The following is a 16,574-nucleotide window of genomic DNA, read 5'->3' on the forward strand; positions in this document are numbered from 1 at the left end:
CCTTTCCTTAGCTCCAGTTTACTTTCTGTCTATGGATTTACCTATTCTGGATATTTCATATCAGTGGAATTATACAATATGAATTTTTGTGTCTGGCTTTTTCTTAGCATAGTGTTTTCAAGGATTATCTGTGTGTAGCATATATTAGTCCTTCATTCCTTTTTATGGCTGAATAATATTCCATTGTATGGATATATCATATTTTGTCTGTCCGTTCATTAGTTGATGGACACTTGGGTTGTTCTTGCCTTTTGGCTGTTATGAATAGTGCTGCTATGAACATTGGTATACATGTATGCTTTTGAATACCTGTTTTCAAATCTTTTGAGTATATCCCTAAGGTGTGAGATTACTGGGTCATAACTTTTTAACTTTTTGAGGAACTGCCAGACTGTTTTCCACAGCCCCTACACCATTTTCCTGGAACTGTCTGATACTGGACTTTGTACTTACTACATAGCTGTCAGCTTGTGATCTCCCTTCACCTTCATCCTGGGGACTCCATCTGCTTTTCTGTTATGTTGAACCTCCCATTTACTGGATTTCATCTCTTCCTTTATTATGGTTTGCTTCCTCTTTTTTTAAAAAATATTTATTTGATCTATTTATTTATTTGGCTGTGTCGGGTCTTCGTTGCGGCACGTGGGATTTTTCATTGCGGCGCTCGTTGTGGTGTGCAGGCTTCTCTTTAGTTGTGGAATGTGGGTTTTCTTGCTCTAGTTGTGGCGCGCGGGGTCCAGAGTGCATGGGCTCTGTAGTCTGCGGCACACGGGCTCTCTGGCTGAGGCGCGCATGCTCAGTAGTCGCGGTGTGCGGGCTTCGTTGCCCCGTGGCATGTGGGATCTTAGTTCCCCGACCAGGGATTGAACCCACATCACCTGCATTGGAAGGCGGATTCTTTGCCACTGGACCACGAGGGAAGTCCCTGCTCCCTCTTTTTGGTAGAATACTTAATTCAGGGGCTTCCCAAGGAAAGTAAAATAATTTTTTTGTGAGACTTGATATATGAAAGCCTCTGCTCTATCATTACCTTTAGTTTGGCAGGGTATAGAATTTTAGTAATTTATTTTCCTCCTAATTTGAAAATATATCTCTTTTGTTTTCTAGCTTCCAGTGTTGCCACTGAGCAGTCCAATACCATTCTAATCTTTATTCTGTTTTGAAACTTTTTTTTTTCCCCATTCTGGAGGGTTTTAAGATTTTTTTCTTTTCAGCATTTTGAAATTTCATGATGATATTCCTTGATGTGAGTTTATTTCTATTCATTGTGCTGAGCATTCAGGGGCTCTTTTAATTTGAAAGCTTATGTACTTCAATTCTTGAAAATATTCTTTCTACTTTTCTTCTATTTTTTTTCCTGTCTAGAACTAGTAAATATAATAAATGTATGATCCTTTAGTTTTCTTTTCTCTCCTGTTTTCCTTCTGAACCTTCTATTGTTTCTTTTGTTGTATCTCTAATTTTCAAGAGTTCTTTTTGGTTTTCTAAATATTTCTTTTAAAAATAGCATACTGTTCTTCTTTCATGGATGTAGTATTTTCTCTCACTTCTCCAAACATATTAGAGGCAGGGTTTTTTGTTTTTTTTTTTTTAATTTTCTTCTCCCTGCAAAGTGTCTGTTTCTGTCAAGTTACTTTCCTTCTCTTTGTTTGGGGCTCTCTTTTTCATGTTCGTAGCTCTTCTCCTATGTCTGATGGTTCTTGGTCCTCTGCTCATATTAAAATTAAGATTGAGGCTTATTGGGAGCTTTGGGTCCATGGCAGGATTTATTAACTGGACCTTACTGTAAAGTTCTCTGGCTGGGCTCTTTTTCCGGGGACTCTCTAATGCCTGTATGTTCAGGTCTTTTACTTTGGATTGGGGAATCAGAATAATGATTTAGCCACCCATCTGGAGTATTAGATCTGGCTTTTTTTTTTTTTTTTTTTTTTTTGCGGTACGTGGGCCTCTCACTGTTGTGGCCTCTCCCGTTGCGGAGCACAGGCTCCGGACGCGCAGGCTCAGCGGCCATGGCTCACGGGCCCAGCCGCTCCGCGGCATGTGGGATCTTCCCGGACCGGGGCATGAACCCATGTCCCCTGCATCGGCAGGTGGACTCTCAACCACTGCGCCACCAGAGAAGCCCTAGATCTGGCTTTTGATATTCTGGTTGCTGAGTAAGACAAAAGGGTTAGAGGTCTGCAACATTCAGTGTGGAGATGGACTTTCATTTAATTACCTGTTTTCATCTGTGCCTGGTCTCCCTTAGTCCGGAGATCCTCTGTTAGACTCACCTAGTTGTCTTCCAGGGTTGGGAAAGGGCTAGTGGCCTGGTTGTGGTGGAGTATAGCAGGTAACTAATTGCTGTATAAACAGGCTTCCGTCTAAGCCTCCTGTTCTCAGCTCCACCTTCACGATTACTTCTGGGGGTACTAGTATAGCCAATTCACAAGTCTTTGGCAAATTCTGTCATGTACATTGGATTGCTTTTTTGCTTTCCTCACTTCTGGTTTTCTTGGGCCTGCTAAGCCAGTTGCCATTTGCTCTTTTGCCCTCTAATCTTTTTTTTGTAAATTTATTTATTTATGGGCGATTTGGGTCTTTATTGCTGCGCTTGGGCTTTCTCTACTTGTGGTGAGCAGCAGCTACTCTTCGTTGTGGTGTGTTGGCTTCTTGCGGCGGCTTCTCTTGTTGCAGAGCATGGGCTCTAGGTGTGCGGGCTTCAGTAGTTGTGGCACACGGGCCCAGTAGCTGTGGCTTGCGGGCTCTAGAGCGCAGGCTCAGTAGTTGTGGCGCACGGGCTTAGTTGCTCTGCGGCATGTGGGATCTTCCAGACCAGGGCTCGAACCCATGTCCCCTGCATTGGCAGGTGGATTCTTAACCACTACGCCACTGGGGAAGTCCCTTTAATCTTAAAAATGTAGTTGCTGTCTTCTTTTCTGTTCTCTTTGTCCTTGAGTTTCTGTATTGTTTTGTTTTTCATTCTTTAGTGTGATTTTTAGTGAAGAGTAGAGATTTGAAAGACAGCTGAGCTAAATGTACTAGTTCAGTCTCATCCAAAGCCACAGTATTTCTGAACCCCTGCTATTTTCATCTCATAGTTAGATGAGATGCATTTCTAAAAACACAAGATCTTTAGCTTTAACATAACTTCCTGTATTTACCCTTTCCCTCAGTTTCCCTTTCCCACCCTTTCAATCTAGAAGCAGATTTATTTTATTTTATCTTTTATTTATTAGAGTATTTTTATCTCTTTAGAATATCTTTATTTTATCTTTTATAGGTCCAGAGTATTGTTTTTTTCATTAGCGTGATCACAGTATCTATTCTACCCTGATGTTTTGATTATACTACACAAATGGAGAGCTTTATATGCAGAACGTTTTTCCTTTGGTTGCTTCTTTTTTTTTTGCGGTACGTGGGCCTCTCTCACTGTTGTGGTCTCTCCCGTTGTGGAGCACAGGCTCCAGATGCGCAGGCTCAGCGGCCATGGCTCACGGGCCCAGCCGCTCCGCGGCATGTGGGATCTTCCCAGACCGGGGCACGAACCCATGTCCCCTGCATCGGCAGGTGGACTCTCAACCACTGCGCCACCAGGGAAGCCCTGGTTGCTTCTTTTTGAAGTCCTTAATTTTAATTTTTTATTTTGAAAGACTTCAAATATATTTAAAAATAGAATAGTATAATGAATCCCCATGTACCCATCAACTAGCTTCAACAATTATTAAATGTTGGCCAGTCTTTTTTTAATCTATACTCTCCACTCTGTTCCCTACTGGAGCATTTGGAAGCCAATCCCATACACTCTATAGTTTCATATGTGATACTTCAAATATATATCTTTAAAAGATACAGGGGAGTCCTTCAGCTGTTGACCTAATAGAAAATAGAAAATCTGTTCTTCCAGCATAACTCTTGCATTACTCTTGCAGTGAGGATTCTGCTTTTCTTCAGAATTAATGTCATTAATAAGGCTTAATCATGCCCATGGTTGCCACTGGATATTTCTGAGAGTCTAAGACGTGCATGGAAAAGACAAAGACATAACAAAGGCATAAATAGGGAGGAAAAAAAAGAGTGAGGAAGGGAAAGCCTATGTAAGATAGAGTGGAGCTGTGTGTGCTTCTGATGCTGCTTAGGAATATCCTTTTCTTGGAGAGCACTTTCAACCATATTTTAAGGTTGAAATAAAGGTAAAAAATTCCTGCTTCATTTGAAGGGTGATGTGGTTGGAGCTGAGGTGATAGAAAGTTGGAGTATGTTAGGGAGAATGACTAAAGTAGAAGAGGAGAAAATTTACAAATTGGAGATTGAACAACATGCTCCTAAGTAATCAATGGTTCATAGAAGGAATCAAAAGGAAAATCAAAAAATACCTTGAGACAAATGAAAATGGAAACACAGCATGCCAAAACTTAAAGGATGTAGCAAAAGCAGTTCTAAGAAGGAGGGTTATAGTGATAAACACCTACATTAAGAAAAAAGAAAAATCTCAAACAATCTACCTTTATACCTCAAGGAACTTGAAAGAGAATAAACTAATAAGCCCAAAGTCAGTAGAAGGAAATAACAAAGATCAAAGGAGAAATAAATGAAATAGAGACTAGAAAGACAGTAGAAAAGATCAATGAAACCAAGAATGGGTTTTTTGAAAAAATAAACAAAACTGACAAACATTTAGCTAGATTAAGAAAAAAAGAAGTCTCAAATAAAATCAGAAATGAAAGAGAAGACCTTACAACTGATAAAGATCATAAGAAACTACTATAAACAGTTATACACCAACAAATGAGAAAACCTAGAAGAAATGGATAAATTCCTAGACACATACAGCCTACCAAGACTGAATCATGAAGAAATGGAAACTCTGAACAGACGAGTTACTAGCAAGGAGATTGAATCAGTAAACAAAAACCTCTTAATGAAGAAAAGTCCAGGACCAGATGGCTTCACTGATGAATATTACCAAACATTTTAAGAGGAATTAATATCAGTCCTTCTCAAACTCTTCCAAAAAATAGGAGGGTATACGTCTTCCAAATTCATTGTACAAGATCAGTATTACCCTGATACCAAAGCCAGACAAGGGCACTACAATAAAATTACAAGTCAGTATCCCTGATGAAGATAGATGCAGATATTCTCAACCAAATATTAGCAAACTGAATTCAGTAGTATACTAAAAGGATCATATACAATAATCAAGTGGGACTTAATTCCTGAGATGCAAGGATGGTTCAACATATGCTAATACACCACATTAATACACTACAATGAAGGATAAAAATCATGATCATCTCAATAGATATAGATGCAGAAAAAGCATTTGACAAAATTCAAGATCCTTTCATGATAAAAACTCTTAAATTAGGTGTAGATGGAATATACCTCAGCATAATAAAGGCTGTAGATGACAAGTCCACAGCTAACATCATACTCAGTAGTGAAAAGCTGAAAGCCTTTTCTCTAAGATCAGGAACAAGTCAAGGATGTCCACTGTTGCCACTGTTATTCAAAAAGTAATGGAAGTCCTTAGAGCAATTAGACAAGAAAAAGAAATAAAAGGCTTCCAAGTTGGGAAGAGAAAAATTAAAATTAAGTTAATTAAATTAATTAAAATTAAAATTGTCCTTGCTTGTAGGGGACATAATATATGTAGAAAACCCTAAAGACTTTACTATTAGACCTAATAAATGACTTCAGGAAAATTGTCGGATATAAAATCAGTATACAAAAATGAGTTGTGGGCTTCCCTGGTGGCGCAGTGGTTGAGAGTCCACCTGCTGATGCAGGGGACACAGGTTCATGCCCTGGTCCGGGAAGATCCCACATGCCGTGGAGCGGCTGGGCCCCTGAGCCATGGCTGCTGAGCCTGCGCCTCCGGAGCCTGTGCTCCGCAACGGGAGAGGCCACAACAGTGAGAGGCCCGCGTACCGCAAAAAAAAAAAAAAAAGAGTTGCATTTCAGTACACTAACAAGAAACTATTGGAAAGAGAAATTAAGAAAACAATCTCATTTACAATAACATTAAAAAGAAGAAAACAGGAATAAATTTAAGGAAGTAAAAGATCTGTAAACTGAAAACTATAAGACATTGATGAAAGAAATTGAAGAAGACATAAATAGAAAGATATTTTGTGTTCATGGATTGGAAGAGTTAATATTGTTAAAATGTCCATACTACCCAAAGTGATCTGTAGATTCATTGCAATCCCTATCAAACTTCCAGAGGCGTTTTTCACAGAAATAGAAAAAACAATCCTCACATTTGTATGGAACCACAAAAGACCCCAAACAGCCAAAGTAATGTTGAGAAAGAACAAAGCTTGAGGCATCACACTTCCTGAATTCAAACTATATTGCAAAGGTATAGTATTCAAAATAGTATGACATTGTCATAAAACAGACGCAGCTCAGTGGAACAGAATAGAGAGCCCAGAAATAAACCCATGCATATATGGTCAATTAATTTTTGACAGAAGAGCCAAGAATACACAGTGGAGAAAGGATAGTCTCTTTAATAAATGGTGTTGGGAAAACTGGACAGCCACAGGCAAAAGAATGAAACTGGACTCCTGTCTTAAACCATATACAAAAATCAACTCAAAATGGATTAAAAACTTGAACGTAAGACCTGAAACTTTAAACTCCTAGAAGAAAACAGAGAGAGTAAGCTCCTTGACTTCAATCTTGGCAATGATTTTTTGAATTTGACATCGAATTAAAAAATAAAATAACCAAAAGCAAAAATAAACAGGTAGGACTACATCAAACTGAAAAGCTGCACAGCAAAGGAAACAATCAACAAAAAGAAAAGGCAAGCTATGGAATGGGAGAAAATATTTGCAAACTACATATCTGATAAGGGGTCAATATCCAAAATATACAAGGAACTCATTCCACTCAGTAGCAAAACAAATTAAAACACAATTAAAAAATGGGCAAGGGACCACAATAGACATTTTTCCAAAGAAGACATATAGATGGCCAACAGGTACATGAAAAGTTGCTTAGCATTGCTAATCATCTGGGAAATGCAAATCAAAACCACAATGAAATATCGCCTTGTACTTGTTAGGATGTCTGTTACTAAAAAGACCAAAGACAACAAATGTTGTCAAGGATGTGGAGGAAAGGGAACCTGTGTACACCATTGATGGGAAAGTAAACTGGTACAGCTATTATGGAAAACAGTATGGAAGTTCCTCAGGAGGTTAAAATAGAGCTACTGTGATCCAGCAGTCCTACTTCTGAGTATATATCCAAAGGAAATAAAATCATCATCTCAAAGAGATTATCTGTACTCCTGTGTTTACTTTTTTTTTTGTACTCCTGTGTTATTGTAGCATTATCACAGTAGCCAAGGTGTAGAAACAACCTAAGTGTCCATTGACAAAAGAATGGATAAAGAAAATGTGGTGTGTGTATATATATGTGTGTGTGTGTGTGTGTATGTATATATATACGTATATTATTCCACATTCATACAATGGAATATTTTTCAACTTAAAAAAAAGGAAATTCTCTCGTTTGCAGCAACATGGATGAACTTGGAGGGCATTATGCTAAGTGAAATAAGCCAGACATAGAAAGACAAACACTCCATGGTATCACTTACATGTAGAATTAAAAAACAGAAGTTGTACATGTAGAAACAGAGTAGAATAGTGTCTAGGGGGTGGGAGAAGTAGGAAGAGGCTGGAAAAAGGGCACAAACTTTGTTATAAGATAAATAAGATCTGAAGATCTAATGTATAACATGCTGATGATAATACTGTATTGTATAATTGAAATTTGCTGAGAGAGTAGAACTTAAGTGCTCTCGTCAAAAAAAAAAAGGTAAATATGTGAGGTGATGGATGTGTTAACTCAATGGTGGGAGTCCTTGCACAATATATACATATATCAAATCATCACATTGTACACTTTAAATGTATTATAATTTTATTTGTCAATTATACCTTAATAAGTTGAAATTTTTAAAAAGCAGAAGGGGTTGGAAAGAAAACTTTGTCAAATCATGCTGGTTGTTTATTTTGTACTCTATCTTTCATACATTTTTACCAGTTGACTTTTAGTTTCTCTACTTCTGTTGGTCTTTTCAAGACCAATAGAATATTTGAATATTTATAAATATTTCAAATTCAAATATTTACATGTGTGATGATGGATGTTAAAATGTTTAGATGTTTTCCACAATGTTGTTATTAAATTTTTTTAAAGTTAAGATTATTGAAAGATTTAGTAGGTTTGATATACTTGTCTCTAGCCTATCAACCTGCTAAGAAAAAATATTTTAGAAACTTGTTTTATTGTTAAATATCATGCAAATACAGAAAACCATATAAAACAAATGTATAACTTAATGAATTATGAGACAAACACCTGCTAAGGCAATTTTAATGTCTTTGAATTACTATTGAGGTATAGAAAAATATAATTAATTAGTAAAAGGGTGAAACTTCTATCAAAAGCTATTTTAAATGTCAGAAAAGGGTAAATCAACATTGATTTGTAGGCTTTTATAAATGAATGGCAATGCAAATTGCCATTACAATATTTACAATATTAAATTACAGTATTTCACTTTGTGAATAATATTTATATATTTAGATAGGAATATTATTTCCGGAGTTGCAAATAGTGTGAAAATGACATCTAATAGCACTATTATTATGTTGTGATAACAGATTTATTTGGATTATGTCATATGTCCTCAGGGCAGAAATGCTCTAAATTTTGACTTTTATATAGTCCTTAGGGTATTACTAGCACCTTTTTTTTTGATATCACCTATTACAAAAGTCAGCTGCCCAGTAGTTTAAAAGTTCAGAGATCTTCTGTATTGTTCTACAGTTTATGAGTATCACTCAAAGCCACACGGAGTGTTAGCTGAACACTATTTATGCAGTTTGTTATTCATAACTTTCACGTTAGAATTTCAAGCTTCAGTTGGTTGAATCTGCAGATGCGGAACCCTCGGATGTGGAGAGCCAGCTGTAATTCAGAAAGTACTCTTGGATGATAAGAATGCCTTCAAGCAGGAGAGTTACTAGTTATTTTAAAGGTAGAACTTAAAGCACTGAAAAGATACTCTGAAAAGTTTTCAGTGATGAAAACTTCCAAGTAAACAAAGGTTGTTTTTCCTTCCTTTTCTTTATTGACATTCTGTGATTCACTTTTCCTGAGGAGTAACATGTAGTATATTTTCAGGAAAACGTGCTTTTTAAAAAAAAATGAAGAGTTTTGTTGTACATTCAGAGCTGTATATTGTTCATTTTTGTAGTAAATGCATGTAGGGGAAGGATGTCTATCCTTCTTTTCTAAAACATACACTCGGGATGTGCTTTAGTTAACCTAAGGCCCCATTTCTAACTTTCCCTCCAGGAACTACAATTGGAACATGCAAGACAAGCCTTTGCACTGAAAGACAAAAGCAAAAGTGGCATGATTTCTGGTCTGGATTTCAGTGACATCATGGTTACCATTCGGTCTCACATGCTTACTCCCTTTGTGGAGGAGAACTTAGTTTCAGTAAGTAAAAAGCAACCACTTCAACTTTCTGTTTCCTTAAACCTTTGAAACCATTGCCCTGGATTGCATCCCTGGGCCCATCTCACTCTCAACTATTCCAACTTTATGCTTGGTTGGTAGTAGGTAAACAGGTGTGTGTAAGGGAGGTGGTGGTGGGGGTGATAGTGAATAGTCTTTCCCCAGATCATAGCTGCTTTTTTCAGCACCACCATCTTGCTCTCATGTATTTCCAAATTGTTTATTTCCATGTACAGAGTCCCCCTAAAGAAAACAGGGGAGTTTGTAGACAAGGGTGTGCAATTACTTTTTCCAGTGGGCAGTACTTCGCTCAGACACTACTGCCTTCACCTGTGGCCTCTTTCCATCCCACCAGGCTCCCAAAGCCTTGCTATAAGGATGGCTCCTTCCTTTGTTGCCAGCAGGGTGCTGTTTGCTAGAGGGATCATCACTGGCCTCTACACTGTTTTAATAACCATGGCTGTGGCAGAAGGTATGGAGGAAATATGTGGGCGTCAGCTTCTGTGGCTCACTCCTCTCTCTGCCCCTTCACCTGTGCATTCAGTCTGCATGGACCAGACAGTTTTTTGTTCTCTACACTGCTAATCTCTGTAAAGCAATCATCTGGACCAATAGCAAACTGATGTCATCCACTTCCTCACAAAGAATGGTGAAACTGTCCTCACTTATCAGTTTTCTTGTTCATGTGTTGTACTTATGTATAAGTTTTTGATTGCTGCTTGTTTTAAATGGAGGGAAGCCAATGAGTGCTTTTGTTGTTTCAGCTGAAGATCATTATCCCTGATTCAGACCGGGGGTAGAAAGATCAACTTCTGTTCTTTTTCTTCAGTGAATTTGAACATGGAGCATGTCACTTTCTCCTACACATTTCACCTCCTTGACACTCATCTCCCACTCCCCTACCCTCACCTCGTACCCCAGCCAAAAAATGAAAGGAAGGAAAGAAAGAAAGGGAGAGAAGGAGGGAAGAAGGAAAGAAAATCCTAGAGAGAAGGACTCAGTGCCTTGGGGTGAGGGGACCCATCTAATCTTTTCCAGTTGGGTTAGATAGACCTGTTACAGCCTCAGTTTACCAAATGCCGTCTCAGTTTCTGGAGGAACGTGTTAAATAATTTGAGTCTGGCGTTTGGGTCGCTGGTATCCAAATTCAGGCTAATACAAATATCATATATATTTAGGTTAATGCATGTGTGTGAGGGATGGTGGGGGTGGGAACGTATGCCCAGCATTACCTATACTGTCCTTAACGTAGACCTTTATGATTAAGGTTGTCACACTGGTATTTCTATGAGTATTTCTTTTGAGTTTTTAATAGAGAATGTTTTTAATCATCTGGGTTCCTCTGCCTCTTGGCTTAGAAATTAGGCTTTTGCAAGCTACGAAAAATATTCACTTTTGAGTCTATGTCCAAGTGTTGGACAGAGGGAGAAATTACTTCCTCACCCTGTAGAGGTAATGAAGGCCACATTGTCCCCCATCCTTCCCCAGGCATGAGAGAGCCTCTTCAGCGCTATTCTACTAAAGACATGATTTATATCCCTAGATTTTCTCTACATCTTTTGGAGCTTTTGGTAGTTGTACCTTTTGTGATAGAGATTCAGAACCTAGCATGGACTGTTTTATATCTTAACTATAACAATAAGCTTAAAAAGGAAAAGATTAGGAGAGTTGACATAGTGAAATAGTCTTAAAATTTAAAGTTACCACTGGTTTTTGTATATGTGTGTGGGGAAAAAAGCAAGTTTAAAAAATGCTCCTTATATTGTACATTGAGGTTTGGATTATCCAGAACTAGCAGGAGTTCCATAGTTGAAGGTCTTGAAAATCCTGTTTAAATAATCATTGGTTTTGATCTGTGATAATTGTATTTGTTGTTTTTGACCTTATAGGTAGATGAACCATGAAGTCCAACTTCCAGATGTTGCTTTCTTCCTTAACACCTAAATTACATAGACTTCCTTGAGGGCATGAAACACACTGACAGTGTTTTAGCACGATACCTTCCTTGTATTTATGGACTGGCTGTTAATCATTTTAGTAATGAAGACTCCTTTGGATCTTCTTTGAGAAAAGTTCAGTGTCCATAAATGTATTTTTTTGGTTTTGTTTGTTTGTTTAACTTTCTGTGTTGTCATTTCCTAGGCAGCTGGAGGAAGTATCTCACACCAGGTTAGCTTCTCGTACTTCAATGCATTTAACTCCTTACTGAATAACATGGAGCTTGTTCGTAAGATATATAGCACTCTAGCTGGCACAAGGAAAGATGTTGAAGTCACAAAGGGTAAGATTTTTAAAATATACGTTGATTCGAATCTCAGCATTTTCACTTTATCTAGGGAATGAGGTTGGTCTAAGTTTACTACTCTGAAGCCAGGTCTAGAAAGTATGTTACCATGTATGTATGCTTCACTTGGGTCATAATGGTCTCCAGAAGTTCAGGTGGATTTAATGGGATGCTGAGGTCAGGAATGGAAAAGTGGCTTTGACAGTTTTGAAAAGAACCTTGGCCCAGTCTGTCAAACAGGTTAGTGGCAGTGGCTTGTTTGTATGAGGAAGGAGTTGCCACAGAAAGATGGGCAAGCCTACTCCTTTTGCTGAATTGTAGTGGGAAGTTTTAGGTGACTGGAGAAGAGCCAATTCTTTTGTCTTGTAACTCTGGAGACCAAATCAAATAAACAAGACAAGAGAGAGGATCCTAAAGAGATTGTTTTATCTCTGAAGCTAATTTATCTTTATCTGCTTTTACTGTTTCATCATCTTAACATTTTATCTTTTGCCACCTTTCATACTTTTGTGGTTATTTCTATATAATTGAACTTAGACATTGAAATTCAGTTTTAGCCTTTTAAAATAATACTGAAATGTTTTTAGCTTTCAGATAGTAGTTGGTTAAGGTAGAAGTTTGTTATATGTTAAGAATCTTTTAAGATTTTAAAATATTTTCTTTTTCTTCCAGAGGAATTTGCCCAGAGTGCCATACGCTATGGACAAGTCACCCCACTAGAAATTGATATCCTGTACCAGCTTGCAGACTTATATAATGCTACAGGGTAACTATTCCAATAATTCTTCATGATATTTTTTAGGACAGTTATTTTAACGTGAAGCAGTGGTGTTCTTTTAAACAATAGTTTATTCAGTATATACATTTCAAGAAAGAGAGATAGACAGATAAGAGAAACAGGGGAGGAAGGAGAGACAGATGAAGACAGACTAAAGATAGGGGGAGATGGAGGGAGGGAAAGGGAAAGAGGACAAGAGGGGAAAAAAGAGAGAGGAGGGGAAGAAAAAAGGGAGGGAAGAAATGGAGAGAGAGGGTGAAAAGAAAGGGAGTAAGGGGTTGAAAGGGAGTAAGGTGTGAGAGAGGGAAACGGGAAAGGAAGAAAAATGATAGAGGAGGGGGAGAGGGAAGTGACAAAAAGTAAGAGAGGGACAGAAAAATTGATTTAATCTGGACTCTAGAGGTGTTAGGAATTTTTAGTGATTTGTGGACATCTGCCTAAATTTAAAATAAATTGAAGTACATGTTCAGGAATCTTATAATCTTTTTGATTCATTGTGAATGGGGATTTTACTAAACAGTGTATACCATTTTGTGTTGGAGAGTATCATTTTCTTGAAATATGCCTGTGACATTATCATCATAGTTAAGCTCAGATGTTTTATGCCTCTGTTTTATTGATTGAGAAAACCCAAAGCACATAGAGAGTATTTAATTTGCAAAATCTCATGCAAATCCAGATGAAAAACCCTTGTCTTTGGGCACCAGTAGGACCTGTGTGATCTGCTAAGTGATCAGATTTTATTAGTCACCTGTAGTAGTTACTTAAGTGTAGGCATATCTGAAAAAATGGGTTTTAACCCTAGAACTGAAGACTAATAGAAGTTGAGTGTACATAGATGATTTATTACCTTCCTGCTACATAATGAATTGTTGAGCTGGAGATGAGACTGGATAAGCCAGCCCGTCTTTGGTGATTGACATGAACTATCAGGCCATGTCTCATCCATCTAGAATTCACATTTTTAGCAAAGGTATTATACCTCCATGATAATAAACGCTTTCAAAAAGTGCTTCTCAAAACTGGATCTGACGTGATGTACTAGCCAGTTCAGGGAATGTACTTATTTTAAAGTAAAATTTCTTTGAAACAGTAGTGCATTCGCGTAGTTCAAAACTCTTAAGAGTTTAAAAGAGCATGCCGTAAAAATGTTTCCCTTCTACCCTTCTCCCTTTTCCCCTTAAAGACAACCGGTATTTATCACTTATTTTTATCCTTCTCAAGAGACTTTGCACTTATGCATATTTAATGCATGTGTGTATGAACTGTCAATGTTTATACTTTGCTTCTGGCAAGAATTATTTCTTTAATTTTATTATCTGTCTTTGGAGTCATTAAATTTGTGTACTCCACATTATTTCTTTAGAGTCTTTTGCTTTTCGTGTGACAAGCAGCGTCTGAAGTTTTTTTTATTTCTCTCACTAAAATGATCTGTGTGCATAGAGAAATACTACTTTTAAACCATAGTTCGTTTTACCCCCTTTTTTTCTGAAGAAAGATGATCTTAGTATGAGGAGTTTGTTGGTATCTAACAGTTCTTTCTTTCCTGTGTTTTTGCCTGAAGGCGCTTGACTTTGGCAGATATTGAGAGAATAGCCCCATTGGCTGAGGCGGCCTTACCTTACAACCTGGCAGAACTTCAGAGACAGGTAGGAGGAGTCTCATAAACAGAATCACCTTCAAAAATGCCGAAGTAATATGTACATGACAGCCTCAGACTCCTGAATCTATGAAAATTAAAAACTGCTTTACAGAAAGACTTTACTTAGCTCAAAGACTACCTTTATAGAACTTCTACCCTTACCCTCCCAGAGTATTTTATGGAGCAACTAGATTTATGTTTGTGGTTTTTTCTTTTAGCTTATTAAGATGAGGAAAATAAGAGTGCAGACATACATGGGCTTGGCTTCCCACCCCCTAGGAGTAGCAGTTTTTTCCTTTCATTTGTCTAGTGACATTGAAAGATAAGTGTTAAGTTCATTTTGTATCATTAAACTGATATTTATAGGGTTTTTAAAATACAAAACATTCCTTTACTGAAATAAATCTTTCACTGAGAATGTGTCTTATAGATTACAACAGTAACACAGGAAAACTATCTAATTAATGAATCAGAAGGAAAACCTTGATTATTATTACATTTTTGATAATATTAGTTTTTTGTTTGAGTGAGAAAAACAATAGCTCTGAGTCCTATAAAGTTAATGCAGTCTTATTTCTGGTTTCAAAAATACTGTCTTGGTAGGAAAATAAACCCCATGATATTACCTTGAATAGTGGAATGGAGCAGTTTTTTAAAAATCTGATTTAAACTGAAGCCCTACTTCTGGAGCATTTGGAGGAAGCCTCAGTTGCAGCAATGGTCATATAGTTTTGGTTGCGGGGGATGGTGAGGGTTATAGGAGGGCTAGTCCTTGTCTAATACACATGAGACCTGTGTCCCTCATGATTCTTTAGGAGACTGTGATGCCCTTTGAGGCTAGGAGAGATGGAGAGGGTGTGGGGAGAGGGGGAATGAAGACAGGAGACAAGAAGAGAGAGAAGAAAGCTACATGGGCATGCCATGGAAAGAGACCAAGTCTGCTTTTTCTTTACTGCTACCACACTGTTGAATAGCCACATGTGCTAGTGAAAGATCTAGGTATTTAAGTGTGGTTCACTGTGGGAAGTTTCAGTAGCAAATCTTTCTTCTACTTGAACTCCATGGAATGATGGTTCTGCCTCTGAAACGAATTAGAATTTCCAGCTTTTCTTTGTAAAATAAACAAGAACTTTTGTAGTCAGGTAAGTAAATTGAAAATGGAAAATAATTGCTTTTATATCTGCATTTTATGTTAATACTTTGCTTGGTGTGTGTAAATTAAAATATATCTGTAACCCACTGTGATTTACCCTCTTTAGTAGCAAAAAACTCTTATCTGCTGACATCAGAGTTTCTTTTCGTTACACGTTCTCAGATCCTTTAAAAAAAATAGATGGATTTATTCCAATTCATTGATTTATAGTAAAATTTAATAAAATTATTTAAAATTTGAGATGTATTGAAATATTTAAAGAGTTCTTACTGAATTTAATTTCATATATTGTACACATTTATAAAAATTTATTCTTGAAGTTTGAAAAATTGCATTTCAAAAGGAGATACTTTTTAGTGTTACAGGTCTATTAATAGAGCTTTCCTTGGGGGTGTCCTTAATATTTGTAACTGGGGAATATCTCATTTAGCTTATTAAAAACAATGTGATGAATTAAAAAAACCCACTCATTTCCTCCTTTCTAAGCCTTTCTGCCACTCTTTTTTGTTTTACCTGCCTTTCTTGCCCCTAGCGATTTTCCTGGAGGCCATAAATGAAAGTTACTTTTGTAATCTTTGGCGCCCTAAGTCTGTGTCGCTCATATTTCTGATTCCTTAGGAAAGTGATGTAATTCTGATACTGTTGGAAATTGTTTTGAAGACAGATTCGAAGATGATTTGCCTTCAGTGGCAGCACGGGTGCTTTTTATGCTGGCATGGATGGCCTCAAAGCTCTTGTCAGATACTTAGAAAATGGGCAGTGATAAAAACCACTACTAACTCTTCTTACCCTTTGTTTCTGATTGGCATCCAGGATGGTGGTAGAGTGCCTTCTCTGCCTTTTCTCTAACAGTAGGATGGCACAGGGATCTGCAGTCTCCAGAGAGCATGTAGAGATCCTGGGTGTTCTTACATTGGTCTCAAAGGAGGAAGGTCAGAGACTGTATTATTTTTCCTTTCACATATCAGCTAGATTGGGTAGTCTTATTGCTGAGGGTTAGGAATAGAGAAATAAAATGAAGATTTTAAATCTGTTTTTTCCCTGTAAATTAGGGTAAAAACAACACCTGGGAAAATAAAACTCGAAGTCAAATAATTTTTAGAATTTCATAGAAATAGATTTATGAAGATTATTTAAGAGGGATTCAAGTTAATATCCCCAGTTATATCCATTGTAATTCTGACCT

The 16,574-nt window shown here is 37.3% G+C and overlaps 1 protein-coding gene across 4 annotated transcripts in view; it reads left to right on the plus strand.

The window, feature by feature from the left end:
• Nucleotides 1-16,574, plus strand: part of SLC25A12 (solute carrier family 25 member 12) — a 173,451-nt gene that overhangs the window by 121,093 nt on the left and 35,784 nt on the right. For all 4 annotated transcript variants that reach the window (XM_060302246.2, XM_060302248.2, XM_030851955.3 and 1 more), the window contains 4 exons: nt 9,367-9,513; nt 11,674-11,812; nt 12,488-12,581; nt 14,158-14,242. In XM_060302246.2, coding sequence (XP_060158229.1) covers nt 9,367-9,513; nt 11,674-11,812; nt 12,488-12,581; nt 14,158-14,242 — 465 coding nt within the window. The remainder of the gene's footprint in view (nt 1-9,366; nt 9,514-11,673; nt 11,813-12,487; nt 12,582-14,157; nt 14,243-16,574) is intronic.

Source organism: Globicephala melas, chromosome 7, assembly GCF_963455315.2.
Source record: "Globicephala melas chromosome 7, mGloMel1.2, whole genome shotgun sequence".
NCBI classification, from domain to species: domain Eukaryota; kingdom Metazoa; phylum Chordata; class Mammalia; order Artiodactyla; family Delphinidae; genus Globicephala; species Globicephala melas.